We start from the raw sequence: 21,503 nt of genomic DNA, 5'->3' as shown, positions 1-21,503 counted from the left end.
ACCCAAGAAAAGGACCAGGTATTTCCATATGCTAACCAAATAAAATGGTGTAGACTCACCAGGATACAGCTGCTTTGTTGGTGCACTAAGCTGAGCATCTTTTGTTACTCGATAAGCAACATCTGCTTCTTTTGAAGATCTTCTGCTTGTGCAAAACCCTGTTGTTTTTGTTATACCATCAGGTAAATTATGAAAATCTAATACCTTCAAGAGATCTGCAGGCTCAGCTGTAAAGAGAAAAGGAGAAAACAAGAATTAGCAGTCAACAGTATTGGCATTTGCTAAGAACCAAATCACTAGCCCATATCACACAAATCATTCATCACAATTTTAAAAATAACAGATGAAATGTGTTTTCAATACATCTGCAAATACAATGTTAATACCAGCTTCAAAGCTAGAACACTGTACTGCTGGTCAAAGACACTAATTCAATACAGAGAGGAACAGTTTATCAGCTGTCTGCACTAGGAGAGAAGGAAGAATATACTACCTTATTAGTAATAGTAGTTATATTTTCTGGATGTCTTCACCCAGTCTCCATCATTCAAGTACATCCTAAAGATTAAGCATTAGGCAGGAAATTCATGATCTCAGAGAAAGGCTTTAAATCAAGACATTGTCCTTATACTGATGCAAATATTTCGATTCTTTTTTCTTAAGTTGGTTGACCCTAAAAATTGTTTTGAGGCAAATACTTGGATAAGTTTCCCTACAGGATTACATGCTCACACCATAGAAGAAGAACTGCCCATAAAGTCACACCAGCTGGGACAAACAGATAAGCCCACAGCCATGCCCCAGGGTAGAAACAAGTTATGGCAGAGAGGGCAATGCTATGAGTTCAAAGGGGGCTGTTCCCACCACCCACAGGCTGGCTCAGAGAGCCATTCCCAGCTGGAAACAGGAGACTTCCACAAAAACAGGTGCCTGCCCATAGCTGTTGGAAGTCAGAGCAGACAGGAGCTTCCGCTGGGCACACCATGGCCACTCTCCCCCTCCCCTTGGAGGGGGACATGAGGGTTTGCTGCACAGCACCGAATCCCTGCAGGGACACAGCACAACTCCACTGCCCTCGTCAAGGCCTGCAGCAACCGAGCGCCTCCCACAACTCACAAGCCTAGATTTGTCCCATGGAGCAACTCGCCCTCTTCACCAGGTATTCCCCTTACAACATGCCAGGATTTCTGCCCAACCACTCATGCCAGCCAGCTTTCAGCCGGGGTTACCAGCGTGACACAAGCATCACGGAACAGGGGAAAAGTCCAGTAACACCCTGGCTTGGGAAGAACCTTGTTTCTGGTCCTGTGGCCTAATGCAGCCTGCCACTTCAGCCAGGAACTCAGGGCAGACTGCAGGAGTTTGGCGCCTGCAGGCCTTCAGCAGAGGATGCCTCAAAGTGAGCTGCAGAAGCATTTTGACTAATGATGCAAAGGAAAAGGCTCCATTCCTCAGCAGCCCTTCTCAGCCACATCCCATTAGGCTTATACATTGATTAACGTTTGGGGGAGCAAGAGCCTTGTAAACTGGCTAATAGAAGAACACTTATCTCATGCCCAGTGCTCTCTGCACTAGCTAATTTAGGGCTGGTTCACCTCCAGATGTTTAAGTCTCTAGAAAACCAATTATACAATGTACATGCTGCATCTCATTAGCTTCCTAATCTGGCTTTGCTCATGTCAGGAGAGATGGTGCCTCCAGAAGAGAAGTAACCAGATCAGACTTTAAACACTTAAAATAAATTATTCTGAGTTTTGTCCTAATACTTGGAGCAAAGTACTGTCAAAGAGATGAACCATCCAACTCAGCAAAACCCTGGCAGTGCCCAAAGCAAATGTCTGCACAACAGCTTCACTCAGCCTTGCCTGGACAATGTGTCACAGCTGTATTCTTTTGCCACATAATCCATTATTTTCCCTGAAGAGTGATATTACTCAGACTCTCAAGGACAGCCACATATTAGGTAGTCCATTTGTAATGATATCCGAAACAAATTCCCCAGGCCGGCAGGCCTTCAGCTTCTCAGTATTCTCAAGCTTCTTGCCAAGGGTGCAATCCTGTTACCAACTCATAGAAAACCACAAACAGCCCATCTACATACACAAAGGTGCATGGTATCTCCTTCATGGCAAAAAAGGACGGATCTCCAAAAGGCAGGAAGATAATATAGGAAGAAAATTTGCAAGGGAGGAAAAAAAATTAAATAAGAAGCAACCTCATGTTGGGATCAAGCATATTAGAAGAAACACCAGAAAGGAAAGAAAGGGAGAGGATTTGCAAGAGAGGGTCCCCAAGGGCACATGCCAAACACAAAGGGGTAGCATCAATGGGGAAAGGCTACATCATGCACATTAGCACTTGAACACAAACACCCCAGCAGCAAAAAGAAACATCATGAACAGATCTTTTAAATATAGCAGGCTGTGGTTACCAAGATCTGCCTAATATTTGCATGGAAAAATCATGTATATTGTTAAATGGTATGAGAAGTTTCCAATCTAGAGAATTTGGGCCTTTGAAGAGAGATTACAAACACATGGCAAATCCAAGTCAACACTGCAGATAATAAACCAGCTGAGAAAGCTTGGCCCAAGAAGCATGCAGCTGTAATGTTTCCCCATCTCTCTCATTCTTGTTAGACACAGCCTATGGATGACACACATTAGTCAAAGCTACCCTTACAGCTTAGATCTTCCTACTGCCTTTAACTGTTTTATTTTATGCAAAAATATCTGCATGCATATAGCCCAGGCTGACTTTAAGCAAATAAAAATTATAATAAAACACCATCTCTTCTCTCCAGGCACCTCCCTGGGCTCCAAGAGATTCATATCAGTCTGTTCGTAGCTGCCTCCAAAATTTATTTAAGAAAGAGAGGGAAAAAGGCAAAGAGGAAGGGGGAGGGGATCTGAATTCCAGACTCCTGACATCAGCCTGCTGCTTCTGAAGCAAAGACTGCAGGGGGAATTTGGAGACTCACTTGCAAGACTGAACATAAGCCATTCCTGGGGAGAGTCCGCCACAACAGGCTGAGAGATTTGCAGAGAACAGGATTGAAACGTCTGCAGGAGAATCAATCATCTGAAAGCCTATCTGCTATTGTCACAAGAACCATGCAAACATCTCCTTTAGCAAGGGAGCACCAGCCCACACCAGAGCCAGTCATCTTGCAGGAGAGAAATGTACAGCATTGAACAAGTTAAATACTTATTGTAATGATCTGACAGCTAACAAGTTGTACAACATATTGAGAGGAAGGAAATTCAACATAACAGAATAAGCAGATTTTGTCAGCTCTATATGTTTAATAGAATTACACCACATTCAAGTCATAAGACAGTTGCTTGCCAAAAGTCCCTGAAGCAATTGGAGCAAGGTGATGGGCTTTTGACAGAGCTGGACCTCCTCCAGAACTGACAAACCTGTGAGCAGGTAGCAGCCTCATTTCAATGCCCTGTACGTCACTTTTCTCATTTGTAAAGGATGACTCAAATACCTGCCTTCCTCCCCGTGGTGCTGCGAGGCTCCAAACACAACATGCAATTCCTCTCTATTTTGCAGGAAGGCCCTCTATACCGCGCTAACAGCAAGGGCAGAATTGATCAAATCATCACAAAAATATTACAGTGGAACACCACTCTGGACACAGCACTAAGTGCAAAGCAGACTGCAAACTACACAGGTAGATGGTAGGAGAGGAAATCACTGCTAGTCAGATGTGTGCAAGCTTGTCTCACCTCTGCTCACTCCTGGAAATCAAAGGAGAGGTAAAGAGGCAGCTTATGCCCTACAGATCACTCGTATTGCACTTAATCACTAAAAGCACTGGTCTGAGTAAGACTTAAGCAGCATGAAAGTCTTCAGCTAGCACTTTCCGGAAAGATGAGCTTCATACAGGATGAGCTCTTATTTATGCTCAGCTAACTAGTTTCTTTTCCCTTGATTTTTCAGCCAAATCCAAACTCAGCAGCCTCCCCCGTTAGGGGCTATGATGGAATCGGACAGAGAAGGACAGACCAGACTGACTAGAAAATGGGCCCTACAGGGTATTTCTTACAAACATGCACTGGGCTTGGCCTTCATCCTAGAACTAAATTAGCTGTTGCTTTATAAAAGCTTTTTTTTTTTTTGGCTTACTACTTCATGAATAACATTACTATGCAACATTACACACCGGGTCATTCTTTCGATCAAGATGCACACAGCTGCCCAAAGAGACCAACAGCTCTGCTTTTGCCCTGATGCACCAGAGGAAGGTAGCAATACATCCAGCATGCGGAAGAGATGGCCAAGCACAAACAGCCAAGAGCAACTCCACTGCAAATGGCAACCTGACACAGGTTTGGGGTTAAAAAAAAAAAAAATCACAAAAAAGAGGATGAAAACCTCGGTTCGTGTTAACTGGTGCTGCAGACCTCTCTGCTTCACCTCCTCAGCAAAGGAGCAGCTGCAGCAGAGGGCAGAAAGGAGAAGAGGCACTTGCAGCTCTAGGCTGGAGTCCGAGGATGCAACGGTCCCTGCTGCCGGCACGCGAGCCAGGCAGCTGCGGAAGCAGGATGCAGAGTTAAAGAGTCTCATACAAAATAGCAAGTCCCAGTGCACCAGACCTTACCCTACATCCAGCAGACGACTGGAACGAGGGCTGTTTTGTGCCAGATGCCATCCCAAAAGCTCCTGCACCCAAAAGGTGCATTAAGCCCTCGAACGAGACAGAGGGAGCATTATTCCCCCGTTTTAACAGGGCAAAGGAGATGAATGACTTGCTGGTGAACCCCACAGTGGCAAAAGCAGGAATTAAATCCCCAGTTCCTCAGCATCTGACCAGGGCTTTAACCACAAGGCCAATCTTCCTGTGTTAATCAGGTTCCTAATTAATTACCTGCTAAAACCTGGGGTATTAACTTTATAGCTCCACACTCCAGGCTGCAGACTGGGCAATAACCACCTTCCCCCCCCCCCCTCACTTTCTTACACATTGACATTAAAGCAAATGAAGCAGCATGTGCTGAAACAGCCCCCAGCTGGCCTGGACACAGGCTCCAGGCAGGACAGGGCCCTTCGGCCTCGCCTGCCCCTCGGTACCCTCCGGCCTGGCACAACCGCCTCGCCTGACCCAGCCGGCCACAAGAAATCCCTTGAGAAACTCCGAAGGGAATACATACCTTTGCTGGAAATCTGGGGGAGAAAAAGCCTTTCCTAGAGGCTTCCCGCTCGCGTGCTGCAACAGCCAGGCCCGAGCAGGGCACATGGAAAACGAGGAGGAAGGAAGTTTCCCTGGGGGAAACTCCTCCCAAGGGGGATTCGGTTCGAAAGGCTAACAAGCAGACTGAAGTTGTCCGATGCGATTTCGTCTCGTTGACCGAACTTCATGGAGAGCCTGTCCCTAGGCCGGGCCCATCCGTCTGCCAGCGGCCACGGGGCCCAGCCTGGGCCATGGCCGCCCTCACCAGCAGGGCCGCTCGGACACCGGCCACCCCGAGACCAAACCCGGACCCTCCTACCTGTACCTTGCCAGGCCAAGGCGCTTTATCCTGCCCTTTGGCTTCCCCCCACCCCGAGGACCACATCCTCCTGGGGACCCCCGGCACCAGCAGCTCCCTTTCCTCCTCCCCATGCCGCCAGCTGCTCTTGGTGGCTCCCGAGGTAACTCCATCTTCGGAGCAGGACAGATCAGGAACCTGGGGTGTGCGATTGCCTTCCTCCACCACCAGAAATACAGGAGCCTACTGAAACCAGTGCTACCAAACCGCAGTGCCAGGTGGATTCAAAGCTCTGAAGCCACAGAGAAACCCAGCATACACAGCACCAGCCAGAGGTCATTAATCCGAGCCACATATGTGCCTGCAATCATCAATTTTAACACCTGGAGCAAAACTCTTGAACAAACCCCAAAGCTTTTTTGCCAAGCATTAGGCTACATAAGTTGCCTATACATTACTGGCAGGTATCTGCATTTCCAGTGTCTGAAAAATTACTAAGCCGCAAGTAACAAGCCTCTGAACAATTCTCTCCCCCATCATTTTTCTGGGCATTTAATTAAATCCCTACCCCCAAGGAAATCTGTAATATTTAAGCTTACCACTGAACTGAAGGCTGAAATTATTGCAGCCTCATGGTACTAGTGACAGACATTTTCAGTGACCTTCCTCCTTCTGCACGTGATGACATTTGGTGGCATTTGCCCTCCCCTGGCCCAGCCCTGCCCATCAGGACATGCTGAGCAGCCCCAACACACACTGTCCAGAGGACAAAACCAGGCTTTCAAAAGAAGATTCTTATAAATTACAAAGTTCAAGTGTATTTCTTATTCTAATCATATACATAAGGTTTTATTAAATGTTATTAAAGTTGCACCTTCCAGTTTTTCAGAGTGCGATGTTCAAGCTTTCCAAGGTGTCATTCAGGAAGTTTTTTTTTTTTTTTTTTTTTTTTTTTTTTAAACTAAGCAATTAGATGACTCCAGGAGCAGAGACTTTCAGAAAAAAGCAGCAAAAAAATACAACCAGCTATCCTGGGACTCCTCATGCAAATCCAGTAAATTGGCAGTGCTGCTTTGCATCTCAAAACAGTGCATATTTAGCACAAGGGTAGACTAGGATTCAAGGACAATCCAGACTCAAAGCAATCTGCTGCCTGAGATGCCAGGTATCCCAAGGCTGAGTAACACAGCATGTGTTTGGTACAAGGAGAAATGCTGTTTCTAGTACAGAGAGCACATCTGGAAAACCTACCCCAATTCTTAATGACTCACTGTTGCATTCATTTGATTGCTAGTGAAAGGCTCTGGCTTGACATCCCTGGAGATCAAAGCCAACTCTTTGAGAACATTTGCAGTAATGAGAGCAGCAGACAAGCTCCCACACCATGCCCAGCTAATTCCTTCCTCTGCTGGCCTGGAAAGAGCATGCACCTACCAGTCAACAAGGAAAGTCTACTTTCCCTAACAGGCCAGTGTCCTCATTGCAGTGAGAGCTGTAACTGGAGCAGTTTGAATACTCCAAACTAGTTTTCACCAAGATCAACCTTTTCCCATTTACAGACCTCTACATATTTTCTAGTGGAGCCGCAGTGAATTTTGTAGCAAGAGATGGTATACTGCTGAAAACAGACTTGCTCTTCCTACTGCCTTTTGCTCACCCCATTAAAAGGGTCAAGCAGACTCTAGGATCTCAGTGGACCAGGAGCTGAGGTTTTAGCAGAGTGGTTTAACACACCAAAACTGCACACGCACCACCAGCACTATCCAGTGCAACATACACTGCTATCCATGAGACAAGAAAACAGCTGTACTACCAGTCTCAGCCAGCAACATTACAGCGATATCCAAAACTGGCCTTAAGGGGTCATAGAAAGCCTTTCCCTCTCCCTGAAAACCAATGCCATCCAATGTACTTCTGTAACTAATTCTAATTCCTAGTATTTAAAGTCAAGAAAATCCCCTTCCTCCAGCTCTTTGCCTGACAATACCCTTCACAGTAAAATATTCTCTATCAACATCTTGAAACATGCACTTACTCTGCACCAGACCTATTTGTGTAGTTAATAACGGAAACATTTGGGGGTCTAGAGGTCACCATCATGTAATAGCAGAGAACCATTCTTCTCTACTTGGTTTCATAACAGCTGAAGGGCATCCAAAGACCTCCAGGACTTCATGACACAGCACTTAGTCATGCTATAGCTTACATGCAGTTATTGCCAAAGATTTGAGGTCATAAGGTGAAAAATGAGTAAGCACTAGCGTTCCCCACTCATTCCAGGTCCACTCTGCAAACTTTCCCATCATTTAAATACATAACCCAGAGTCTGGGTATTTTCATCCACGTGTCGCATCACTAACGAACCAGCCAACATAAAACAAACTTTCCATCTTAGTCCATAGCAAGTAGTAACAGTAAACAAGGTGAATAAGGATTATTTCAAAAGTAGTATCTCCTTAAAAAGTACCTTGAGTCCCACAGAAAGGAGAAAAGAATCATTTTATAGAAAAATATATAGTATCTCTCATAAAACAGATATACTGCAGTTAACCTGCCCACAAATGCCCTGGATTAATGAACTGGCTTAAATTAGCTTTTCTTCTGCATGTAGATTAACTGTATCCAAACTGTCTAGTTTGAAGCTACTCTGTTTCACCTACCCTACTGTCCTGACTCCTCAGAGTCAGCAATCAAGCAACTGGACCCAGGAGTCCTGACCTTCTGCTCCAAGCCTTTGCTAATATGGCACATTGCTGTGCATGGAAACACTTGTACTCATTCACCTGAGAAAAGATGTCCTTGATCTGCCTGCCTCATCAACTCTCCACCCCATCTTAACTAGAAAGAGAGGCTCATATTTCAGGGCCAAAAGGGGTGGATCACTGTGACCATCTAGTCCAACCTGCTGCAAAACAGTGAATAACTGAGATCATATTTAACAGCTGAAGGACAGGGAACTTATCTTTCTGTATGTGCCACCTCATGTAGGGACATGCAGGAAAAAAATTAAGATTAAATCTGAAAATGAAGGGTTATCTCCCAGTCTCAGCTACATCAAGGTAAATTCAAACCTCTGAGCATAAGAGCTGCTGCAGGTTTCTGTCACCATCACCAAGACTAGAACAGAGCCCTGAACAGGAGCAGATACAGCTCCTGTACCCAGCCAGGCAGCTGGCTCACCTGCTTGACCTTGGACAAGCCAATTAGTGCCAGATAACTTGGTGGACATAAGCAGCAGCTCCACAGCTTTAATAAAGCAGGACCCATTTATGCCACTAGTCCTTAGCATTCCCATTTCTCATTTTTGTCATCCTTGAGCCAGGAAATCACCAGCCTGCAGCATTACGTAAGGCACTTGCATCTTTCACCTGCGGACCTGCAAAGTTATTAAGCTTATTAATTGACCAAAATACAATATATCCTGCACAAACAGCAGTAAGCAGAGCACCATCCTGTCTCGCTGCATTGTCTCCCAAACAGGAGAGGAGGATTCTGCAAGGCTGCCTAAGCACAGAGGGAAAACATTCCCAGGAAGCAATGGAGGAGATGTAATTGTCTACTTCTAAAGGAAAAGGTGATCTCCAGCAGAAGCACAAAAAGCCTCTGAGCTGGGAAAGGTCAGCCGAGGATGTGTTTGCACAGCAGCATCACAGCAATTAGGAGGCAGGAACAGGCAGCTGTGACTCAGCAGAAGCACAACACTAATCCCAATCAGGGAAACCCAGCCAAGGGCTGGATCCCTCTAAAAGGGTGCTGAGCCCTGCTCGGCTGCAGGCAGCAATGCTCCCTGCCCCTCCGCCCGCGCTCCATCCTCCCTGCCGGCTCAGGACAACTGCCCTGCTGCGTGTGGGGGTTCATGCCGAAATTCCTCAGTGCTGACAACGCTACTGTCAGGGCAATGCGCTGGATGCTTTCTGCCCTGCATGGAGACCAACTAGGGAAAACAAACAGCTCCAAACAGTGGCAAAGGAACAGACCTTTCCCTTCCCATCTTTACCAGCTTCTGATTTTTCTTTTTTAAAAAGAAAATACTTTTCCATCATTATTTACTCCCTTAGCACTGAATGAACACCAAATTCTTCCCTAGACTTAGCCAGGTGGCCGCCCTTACCAATATTCAGAGCAAGGGGACCAAACTCAAGCCTGCAGCAAGGAGGAGCACTTCAGAGTGTGCCCATTTGTCCTGGAGCTGGGGTTTCCCTCACTCTCTGGCAAGCTACTCTTAGGTTTGCTTGTCTTAGACCATCGCAGGAATTATTTGAACATCAAGAGGTAAATGCTCCTGCACAGAGATCCAAAGTCAAATGCAGATCAGAACTGGATGCTGCCTCAGATAGCTACATACTTCTATGGAGCCTGTAGGCTCTGGTTCACACTCATGGGATTTCAGCAGTTCCTGCTTATCTGAACACTTTTCACCTACTGTTGCACTCCTTGCTGCAGTCCTTGGATTACTGACTAAACAAACAAGATGGCAGAGGCCAAGTCAAAGCACAGACAAAAAATAATAATGGAAAGCCCCAGCTGCCATCATTCAACCATCCTTTGGATAGACTTATTACAGCCACTTGAATTCTTCAGCATCCCAGCAGCCCAATAAAAGAAAGCGATATATTTGGACAAAGAGGAAAGGCACTTTAAGAAGAATCAAGGAATGTGAACTGGAGGATTGAAGCTATAAAAGTTTGTTCCCTAGGAAGGGGCATAATACAGCAAAAGAGGCCAACTACAAAAGGGTCAGATACTCATCTGGTGCACATCAGCTCAGTCCCATTAACTGCAGAGCTGTGTCAATTCACATTGGTCCAGATAGCTGAATATTTCACCAATGACTCATGTCATCCCCCCCCCTTTTTTTTTTTTTTTAAGACCCAAATAGTCCCCACTGTGAACAAAGGAAACCATTATACAAAGTCAGATTCAAAAGACTGTATGCATAATCCCAAAAGGGAAAGCAAGCAACCCAGGACTGATATACTGAAGCAGCTCTGCAAGAATAAATTAAATTCCAAGGATCAAATAATCTTTGTTTCTTTGAGTATAAATCATTTTTTGAAAATAATCAATCATTTGGGTTCCTAACAAAGCAGTGGTGTTAGCAGCCAACATCAAGCAAAGAGCAGGCCTTCCCTCCACTGAATGCAATTAAACCACGCAAAAAGTCTTAGCTGCAAATGCCATCCAGAACCTGACTTAAAGACACAACATGCAGAAAACTGGCAAACATTTAAGACATCAGGAGAAATCCCAGCCCCGTTCAAGTTAGGAGCAAATATGCTATTTATTTGAAAGAACTGAGGATTTCAGATTCTCCCACAGTAGGAGGAAGGCACTATAAGATTGCCTCCACAAGCATGGGAACAGCCCGATGAAGGAAGAGGGGTGCTAAGAGGGTCAGAGACAAGGCCGAGCTTTCTTCTGGCATCAGCATGGCTCTGGCCAGGGAGATTCCTGCCGCGTGCCAGCGTGGGAGCCGCGCCATGCTGCTCAGCTTGAACGCCTCCGTTCCCAGCCGGGAGCGAAGCGAGAAAGCGGGCAGTGACGCATCGGTCACTGGGAAGCTAGGGACAGCCTGCTTCTGTGTGTGCCAAGAGCACGCAGAGGAAGGGAGATCCCAGGAGCGACTTCTGACCCCTGCAACGAGCTGTGGATCCCCATTCCCACAAATCTCAGGAAAAGGTGATTAACACAAATCCAGCACACAACAGGGAAAGGGCTGTCTGGCCCAGCAACAGGCTGCAAGAGACTGGTGGTCCCCATGGAAGGGCTCTGCAGTCACACAGCTATGTCAGAGGGTGCAAAGCCAACAGCACACAGCATCCCTGCCCCTGCTCATTAGCAGCCTCATCCCAGCCCTGCACAAATCAATGGCATTTGCACTGGGTTTTGCCATTTCTTCCGAAGAGGGGGCCATGACCAGCTTCCTTCCAAACCCACCAACTGTAGCAAACCATTGGATCAACCCATAGGAAAAGCACAAAGCCTTTTAAGGCAGAGCACAGCAGCAAGCCCTGCCAAATCCTCTGCCCCTCCCCAGGCCACATCAGTGCTCAGTGCAACTGTTCAGTGTCCAAGGAGTTTTTACAGGCTCGGCCTGACAGCAGGGTCAAAAGATATAGGTGAATCACCAGCTTCGCCATCCCCATCATTGCTTCTGCTCGCATGCCGCAGCAGCAGAGGAGATGCCTCGCATACCATTCAGCCCACAGCCCGTCCCAACACTGCTCCGGCCAGGAGCCACCCTGGCTAACTCACCCTGCTACCCAACTGAGCAGGGCTGAGGGGGGAGCCTTTCAAATTCCCTCATCACTTGGATCAAGTATTTCTGGGTCACTCTGACATTTTAGGAAGTTTTCCAACAGAAGCTTGATTGCTAGCAAGAATCTTGCCCTTTAAAAAAAACATAAGGGTGAATGGGGTCTAAAACTTCCAGCATTAAAACTACAAGCTCATGCACTCAGCAGATCCGCAAAAGAAAACAGTGACAGTGCATGTCTCTTTCTGGGGCGATTAACTAAGGTTTTGAAGAGCTCAACTTCAGGAGCAGTTTCTGAAAGCCAGTCAAAGGGATGCAAGTTAGATGCAAATAACAGGCACCCTCCTGTTCCCCCCACGAAATCTCTGGTTCCTTCAGTCAAAAGGAAAAAGGACAAGAAAACACACCCACTTTTTTAATTTTTGCAAGGTCTCTGGATCACCTCAGCCCTGAGGGAGCACACACAGAAGTACCAGACAAGAGATAAAAATCACATTCAAGTTCTGTTGTTCTTCCTAAGCAAAACCTTGCAACATCCTCTTGGAAAGCAGAGCTCCATAGGTATAGCATTTGACATTTTCCAGGTTGAAAAAAATCTGATGTGAGAGTTGCCCCCTCTCTGCCTACAGCACTTCATGTTTTCTGCAGAAGGCGAGGAGGAACCAGTACCTCTGCACATCCATGACCGTGGGAACACATTTCCCCCCACCAGACAAGCACCCTGGGCTGGGTCTTGCTGTTCACAGGCAGCATCTCTCCCACACCAAGCCACCCCGATGCAGGAAAGCATTTAGCTCAAGTGTAAGCCCCTGTGTGCAGGGCAGACTGCTTTGGGGACTGGAGCAGGCACTTCTGAGCCACTGCCTCCATGATGGTATGTCAACATTGTTCAGGAATCCGAGCCACCCTTGGGACCCTTGTCAGGTCAAGGCAACCCAACCAAGCTACAGATTTCACTTCAGGCAAATGACAGCTTTAAGCAAAACATTATTTACTGCTTTTATAAGCGATCATTATTTTCTGGCTTGAAGCTTGCAGAATATCCACCACCTTTCCCAGGTTCATTGACCTGCATCTAAGCTAGCTGTGGTCAACAAACTCCTGCAACTCTCCAGAGCAAACCTGCCATACAGGAGCATTTGAAGGGGGAAAGGAAGGTTCAATACTTTGTCTCTGCTCTAAGGAGTGCCATGCATTTTCAGACAACCTGGCACTTAGGCAGCATTTGCATTTAGGGTTAGACAAATGACAGGAGAGGTATTCTTGGAGTGAGCTGATCAGGCCAGGTTTTAAACAGAAGTCAGTGCTGAGGGAAATGGGGATCACCCTCAGCCTGGCAAGCGCAGGACAATTATGTTCCCTCCCAGCACCTTCCCACCAACACTCAGGGAAGAAGGGAGACGCTGAAGAGCTAACACAGAAGCAGGTTTTCAAGTAACCGCAGCTGGAGTTGCCACATTGCAAGGACATAAGGGACAAACTACATAGGCCAGACAGCATCTTCTATTAGCTAAACCAATTCAGTCTAGGAAAAGCTGCCAAAACAGAAAAGCTTTGGGGGAAACATAAGCCATTCTGGAATAATATCCTCTTTACAGCCTTCCTCTAACCATGCCCAGACCTTTAATTTCTTCTATGGTATTGCAAATGGATTGCCCAACTATGAGCTTAATTAAACACATTAACACAAGCACCCATGTAATTAGAATCATTTCCACCACAGTAAACATTGCAGCTCCAGTTGGGCTGGCAATCAGCATTACATCCTCAGCTCACCACTGTTAGCCACTTAAAGGGAACACCACAAAACCACCAAGGAGCTGACTGTAGGGCCCTATCCTACACCACACAGGTAGCCCAGCTGAACCACTGCCAGGACAAAGTCATTTAGGAGCTAAAAAACTCATTTTCATGCACCATGGGTTTTTAGTTGTCCATAAAGTTAACGGGACCAGGCATAAGTAACCACAGCAATTTTGAAACATTTCATTGAATATTTAGAAAACACAACACAATTACTTCCAACACTACAGAATATTTAAATATTTTGAAACAGAGAAGTGTAAAACTACTCCTTCCTTCCAGATGTTTAAATCAATAGCTCTCAACATTTACTTTATATCTGTATTTGATTTTCCTTCAAAAATGTAGCCAGAAGGCAAATTTCAAACTGATATCTGCTTGACTTCATGAAAAGGTTTCTAAGGCTTCTTTTCCAAAATTTTCTCAGGGCACTAGCTCCTTTGGGAGTTTATATAATCCGTGTCTTCACAAATGCTGCTTTGGGGGAGAAGGAATAGGGCAAGTAAGATGCAGGCCTGAATTAATGACCCACACCTAGCCAGCCGCAGCCAGGAGTTTCATCAATACACAATAAACTCCACTAAAACTAAAAAACTGATGCCCTCAGGGGAAGTTTTCAAGCAAGAAGAGAAAAGTGCACCAAATCAATTACTCCTCCTTAATGATTTTCTCGGTTCTAATCCATATTTGTTCAGCAGATCTTAGTCCTGATAAAGTGCTTAAATGTATTTCTTTGTTGCCACCAATAGCAAGTGAACATTATTTTACTTTAGGCCAATTCAGTTTTTTTATATACTAGTTAGAATAATACATAAGCTGCTGATGTCCAAACATGCACAAAAAGAGAGGCTCATCCAAATACAACAGTCCAGCTCCCCTTCCTTTCCAATTTCCAGCCCCATTATAAACAAGCCATGAGTACATGGTGTATTCCCCTACTGCCCAAATCAAGAAATGGCGCACGGGCAGGTTTTGCAGTAAAAATACTTTGAAAGTAGCAGGATTCCTCCACACCCACTCACAAACTCTGCAGTCAGGACCAGCAGCACTGGCTCTTCCCCAACAGCAAGAAGCCTTGGCTGGGACCCACAGTCCAGCAAACGGTGGAAGGGGGGTTATCATCATTAACAGAGCACATCAAGCAGCATTAGGGTAACATCAAGAAACTCCCATTCAGCCTTGACTGACCTTTGCGATCTCTGACCCTTGGTCGTTAGGGGAGAAAACCAACCGATTAACCCACCCTTGTACTTAGAGCAGAGAGGCTGTGTATCCATTACAAATAACTATCATGACCCAAACACAGGCTAATTACCCAGCACCAGCTCCCCCCTACCTCCCCACACTGTCCTACCTGTGATGGGAGACAGCGCCAAGTAAGAGCCAGGACCAGAAATCTCACTTCAGCTTCAGGAGCCAGTTTTAAAGAGATGGCAGATTCTTGCTCACAATAGCAAAATTCCTGAGATCATGGCTTTATCTGCACAAAACCCACAGCTACCATCACAGCACTTGTCAGCAGTGACCAAGACACAGCAGAAGAAAACTGATCTAAAAAACTTGGGCCACTGTTCATTCCTTCCCCCCATTAGATATTTTCTATAAAATGGGTTAAAACACAACTCTTGCACTATTCTTAGAAATACCTACTGCACTTAATAGTTGAAATGCTGCTGCAGCTCTACTATACATGAAGGTGAATTCAAACCTAAAGATAGCATCTAAATTGAAATACACTGCTATAAAAGCTAACAAGAAATATCCTAGATACCCATCCAAAAGCTTTCCCAGGACTCAGACTAACACTGGCCCAGACAAATATTTACATAATTATTCACATGGGTTTGTTTTAAATAAAGAGCCTTTTATTATTACTATTTTGGCATCAACCATCTAATTAGAGGCCAATGACAGTTATAAAACTCACTGCAAATTTTCCAGCAGCATTGACAGAAGTGAGTGCTACTTTAGTCATTGGTAGCACTAGAGCTGTCTGCCCTCCCTATGTGCTTGGCAAAACCAGGAGGGGATTATCAGAAAAGGATTATCTTCCCGCAGACACAACAGGATAGAGAGGCAATGGCTTTTGCATCTGGCTCATTGCGTGCTGCAAAAATGGAAGAATGACTGGCAAAGGATAAAAGGTCTCCTGGCAAAAATGCCTACAAACATCATTCCTTCTCAGTTCTAACACCAATACCATGCTTCAATGCTGAACAAGTCACCTCTGCCATACTAAGCTTTTTTTTTTGGGGGGGGGTGGGGTCTGGTGTTTTGCTGAATGCATGCAGACTACCCAGCAAAATAGACCTCAATTCTGAAGTCCCACCATAACTTAGCCATATTATATTTGTGAGTATAAGTGATCTGCTTAGCTGAGAAAGCAGACAAATGCATGTTAATGTACTTATAACCCATTTTATTAAAACATTTTTATTAAAAAAAGTTTAAGGCAAGGTTTCAAGTATACTGACGAAGCAGAAGATAAGGAAAAAGCATTGCTAGCACTACAATACAAAACAACCAAGATTCAAGTCACTTCTGCCCATGCTTCAGATCACAGTGAGGGAGATCATGCTGGGGCTCCATGCAGTCTCTGCTGTTATTCAGATTACCTCTTTCTGCTTCCAGAAAGAAACAGCAGCAAGAGCAATGCCACCTTGAGCTCCCTTGCCTCCATGGATCATGTTCAATGGAAAGCAAGGCAGAGGGATCAGTGACAGCAGAGCACATGTGGCAAGGGCAGGGGCTCAGCTGGGTCAAGCATCCTCCCAGGCATTTATTTAGCTGGGCTTTGCAGCTCAGTAGCTGGAAAGGTCCCTGACCCAGGTCTCAGGACTTCACCACACAGGCCATTTTCACTATGGTGTGACTCACTTGGGCATACAGCTCTCCCCAAACTCACTGACCTGAGCAAATAGCCAGGTAAAGCACCTAAATTTTCATGGCCCTGGGCCTCTGGAAATGACCTTCTCCTATTGACTTGCTTCAATCAGTCCAGCCTCCAAGCCCTGCTACCATCCCAGCTGTGCTTTCCTAAAGCCTTTCCAACTTTGCTAAATCTTTAAGCAAGAAAGGAGGTGAGAAGACAGTATTCTCATCATGGTCTTACAGCATGCAGGGAGGGACAATTAACATGCTGCTCCTGCAGCATGCAGGACCCTCTTTGCACTTGTAGCTCAAAGATTTGATTTCTTCCCTCACTCCCCTGCACTGCCACATCATGCCACTGGCTGATAAACTGGCAATGGACAGCTGAATTACATAATCACTTGTGAATATCTTTTTCCTCCTCTCTTCTCAGTTTTATTGGGCTCCTGAGGCCTTTAGAGCTGGGATTCAAGCTACTGACAGCGAGGCAATCCAGAGGGCTATGGAGAAAGAACAGAAATGAAGCTAAGTTGGAACAGTAAGAAAGGAAATTTCTCACCCCTCCTCTTGATCTTTCCACCCCCAGGATAAATGTGAAGAGAGGAGAGGCCTCAAAAAGCCAAACGCTTTTTTTGGAAGCTGCTACCTTTGCAGCACAGAGGCAGTACAGAGACTTCGTGGCTCATGATGGTTTGTGAAGCAAAATGCAAATCTGCATGAGATCTTCTTGGGAAGCCTGGTGGAGAGGTAAGCCTGTTCTCATCTGCAAGAACTCAGCTCACTGTGTGCCCATTTAACCCCAAAGCAAGAATGCAGTTAGTGCTCTCTCCTGCTAAAACAAAAGATAATAAATACTGAGTAACCTTCCCATGAACCGGTCCCAAGGCACCAATAAAAACCTTTGAGTCAAACACTTTTGTATGAATTAAACCATCTGAAAGCTCAGACTCTAAAGTGATTTGCTCAAAAGAGGAGAATATGTGGTTATCACTGAAGATAGGCATGAGCTTTCACTAGAGAGTTTCCAGGTGAATCGCTGATCACAGTGGGTACCAAAAGTCAAAGCCTGCAGCCAGCACAACTTAGCCATCACACCAACAGCAGAGTCAAAAGACTATGTTCCAGGAGTTGAAGTAAATAAAGTTTTATTCACATTAGTATACAAAGAATCCAGATTAAGTTTTGCAGCTGAAAAGATACTTTCCTCTACTCATTTCTTTCCAATGAACAAAAAGCAGCTGAAGATTGCTATGCAATATTTAGCTAGCATGGTGACTGGTGCTGTATAAAGGCTTTCAATAGGTAAGAAGAGGGCTTTGTATGTGAATAGCTGTATCTGCAGGACATCTTTTCTCAAGCTTTCAGCAAGAAGTGCTTTGCTTCAGCATCTGGGAGGGGTAAACACCAGTCTCCAGTGTATTTTTGGTTGCCTGGAACTGGTTCATGGCATGACCCTTTAATCATACTTGGGGGTTTAAAGAGCTCAATCACAGCTTTGATCGGTCAGGCCTGTAATATTTGCAGACTGCTCTCATGATGCTTTTCCTATCCTTATACATATATTCTCCAAGCACTTTCAGGAAATGATACTTCTGGCATCTTCACTGCTAGCAAGTTTGATGACATTGAAAAAAACTTGGCACATGGACAAGGTGTTTAGCATTGCAACAGAGCAAGCACCACCACAGGCAAAGACAGCCAGGTCCTGGCAGCAGCAGGATGCTGAGCCCTTTAAACTGCCAATGCCTGGTCCTAACAGGCAGCTGGGCAGATTTTCATTCCCAGGAGAAATAAAGCACCAAACAGGGCAACATAAAGGGTGGCACGAGCACAGGCTTGGCAAAGGAATCCAGTGGGATTAACATCTTTCTTTCACACTTCTGCAGAGCAACTTGGACCACCCCTTGCACATTCAACAGCAATTTTGTTTTCTCTGCCTTTTAAATCATGGTCAATGGGCAGACAGAGGGCAGTATAAGAAGCTAGTGTCCCCATTAAAGCAGGTTTCCCCCACCCAAATTGCCTGTGAACTTGGTCTTCAGGTCATATTTGGTTTATGCATTCCATAAATTATAAATTTGGAGGAATTAGCGGTATAAACAAGTAACAAAGAAGAAAGATGCATAAGGACTCTGGGTATAGATGATTAATCCAGATTTGAGCTATTTCAGAGGTACCAACAAGGGTCTGATATAATAGTAAATATAAAAGGATATCTTGGTGCTGCTTTAGAAAAAAATCCAAGAAACTGAGGCTCATTGTCAACAGCAGTAAAATGCAATTTTAATCCCAGACTCACTTTCCCTCATGTTTGAGACTGAAAACAAAATAGATCAGACAGCTAAAGGATTAGTTTCACTGCAGGACCATTCTGATGTTCCCCAGCCTAAAACTGCCAAATTTGGACAAGAATTCAGAATTTTATCAAGGAGCAAATACTTCCAGAATTATTCCACGTTTCCAGGACAAAACTGCAGACAGTTAGAGACACTGCATTTAAAGCCAGGTGAAGTGCGGAAACTCTGAACACCTTGATACATTGGCCACTAAAAGCTGAGCTTTGTTTTGATCTTTGCTACCACTGAAGAACAAATTTTGCATCAGATGACAAATGAGTTCTCTAAAGGGAAACAACTAAACTCCAGTTCAGTAAATAAAGTACCTTAGCAGAGCTAAAGTTTTATGGAGAAGCCTAATACAGCCATATGTTCCCCACAGTTCTTCCAGGCCCTTATTCCCACTGAGTAGAGCATTACATTGCTTCCAAACAATCCTGATATGTTCAGTGGCAATTTACTTAAGGCAATAAGGCTGGCAGAATCTGTCCCTAAGAGATGGGTAATCAAAAAGTGAATTTGTATAAGAGAACACAGCAAAACAAGCATTCATTTGCATGATGTTGAGAAGTGCAGTCATAGCATATAAAGAAATGCCCAAACAAGCTCCAATACAGCAACCTTAAGCACCTACAGCAAAGTCACAGCCCCAGGCTCCAGCTGTGAATATACAGCCAGCTTCTTGGACTAAGCTATGCAGCCCCTGAAAACCTATCCTAGCAGGCTTCAAATTATCAATCCAGGATAACTAAAGGGTTACTTTAAGCATAGTCCACATCTTGCAACCTTTCCAAAGGGTGCAAAATGCAGGAGGTAAAAACACAGATGAGTAAAAAGTAGCTCTGAGATCAATACCCTGATATATCAGCTACATTTTATGTTTTCTGTAGCGTAATACATTCACCTTGACATTGTCCCTATTATTTGATTTAAACAGACTTATTTTCTTCCCTTTCCATAACCAGGACAGTAATACAAGCAACCCTGAGCAAGGTCACAGGAGCCATCAGCAACAGATGGAGACATCTCATCCACAGCTCTAAACATTCAAACATATTGACTTGACCAACCAACATTTCCCCTTAATTACCTGTGTTAGACATTAGATGTTAATTAAGCATGCGCTTTATAAACCTTAAGCTGGAAATTTTTTCTGCCACTGCTATCTACTCCCAAATACATCATGACCTCCCCCACCCCACAAAAGCTGCTTCAACTCAAGGCATTCAGCAAGACCCTATTTCAGTCATCCTATGATGAGTATGACTAACATGCCCTATTGCCCTTTGACAGTTAAGACAACCCCAGGCTGTTTCAAACAGACAATCTCATCAGGCAGGAATCTGCTAGTACACACAGTCTGCACAAAGCAGCTGCTGGACACCTTAATACATGCAGCCCAATAAGCCCAGCTGAGCAGTCCCAAGCAGCACCAGCAGGTCTCACACATGCAGATCTGGGTGTGGAAATTTGTTGTTTGCTTCTTGCAAATTCATAAATCAAGATCTGGCAAGAAACACTCTGCTTTTCAGAGCAGAATACACTGGAGAACACTTCTCTATAGCAATTGCTCCCATTTCTTCCCAACTCCATCTCTTATTTCCCCACGGTGAATTTGTCACATCCCAGAGGAGCTAAGAGCAAAACTGAGCCACCTCTCTACCCATGGATCCACTGCCATCTCCTCCCTCATTCCCCCTTCCACCTTTCCAGTCAGGATAGGGGAAGAGCCCCTAACCCATCACTGCTCAGGGCAGAAAGCCATCTGTGGCAAGCTCCCTACTCACTGCTGGCTCTTTCTGCTGGAGAAACTGCACATCAGGTCCCACCCAGAGGATTATTCTGATCTTATAAAGCACTTTGATTAAACAGCATACGACTTTCCTATCCCTCCACCCAGCCTCTCCAAGCATACATACCTTTGCACTCAAATACAAGGACCATCTGGCCAAAAGCCCTTTCACAAAGGGGATGCACCAGGATGCTATGAAAGACACCAGCTGACTCCCAAAGGTGCATTTGGAAATATTACCAGCCCAAATCGCATCCACACTTTGTGGCAGCAGTCATGGATAACAACCCAAAACCACAGCACAGCCTACTCAAGGTTTAAAGCCAAAGGGAGCAAGAGGCAGTAGCTTTGGCAAGAAATGAAGCCAGGTCTGCAGAGAGTCCATGTAAATATTGTCTGACAGGACAAGCAGCAGTATGATGAGGAGCCAGGGACAATAAAGGCAGGCAGGTGCTTCAGGAATGCTGCTCCAGGCTCAACTTCCAGGGTGGTCACTGAAAACCAAGCTGGAAATGTTTTCACAGATAAGGCTGTGCCTGTGTGAAGGCCAGACCTTTGATCATTAGCAAAAGAGATTTTGATTAATGAGATATTGATGAGGTGGGAAAACAGCTTTATATAAGTGTGTATATATATATTTTTTATATATATATCTCTATAGCTGAGGATGCCACAGGGCAGATCCTCGTGTGGTGGGTTTCAGCAGTGTTGATACATAAACAGAAATGCCCAATTTATTTATTGCAGGGAAAGATCTCTCCCACACATGGAAAAGCTACAGCCTCAGCAGATGATCAGCACATGAGAAAAAGTTATCAGGTCCTTCTCTGTTTGGACATGAGCCTTGAAAAGCAGCCAGGCAGGATAAATGAAGATGCCACTGAATAGGAATATTTCAAATTCAGTGACAGAGGTATTAAAATATCCATGGAGGCAAGTATTTGAGGGAGTCATGCAAATAGCTG

General features: G+C 45.1%; 1 protein-coding gene across 2 annotated transcripts in view; it reads right to left on the bottom strand.

Moving 5' to 3' along the window:
- Positions 1 to 21,503, bottom strand: part of COL5A1 (collagen type V alpha 1 chain) — a 171,547-nt gene that overhangs the window by 132,488 nt on the left and 17,556 nt on the right. For both annotated transcript variants that reach the window (XM_026062162.1, XM_026062163.1), the window contains exon 2: positions 60 to 227. In XM_026062162.1, the coding sequence (XP_025917947.1) occupies positions 60 to 227 (168 nt within the window). The remainder of the gene's footprint in view (positions 1 to 59; positions 228 to 21,503) is intronic.

The sequence above is a fragment of the Apteryx rowi genome, unplaced genomic scaffold (genome assembly GCF_003343035.1).
Source record: "Apteryx rowi isolate R43461 unplaced genomic scaffold, aptRow1 scaffold_19, whole genome shotgun sequence".
Classification (NCBI taxonomy): domain Eukaryota; kingdom Metazoa; phylum Chordata; class Aves; order Apterygiformes; family Apterygidae; genus Apteryx; species Apteryx rowi.
Note: the sequence above shows the minus strand (reverse complement) of the source record. Positions and strands in the feature narration are given on the sequence as shown.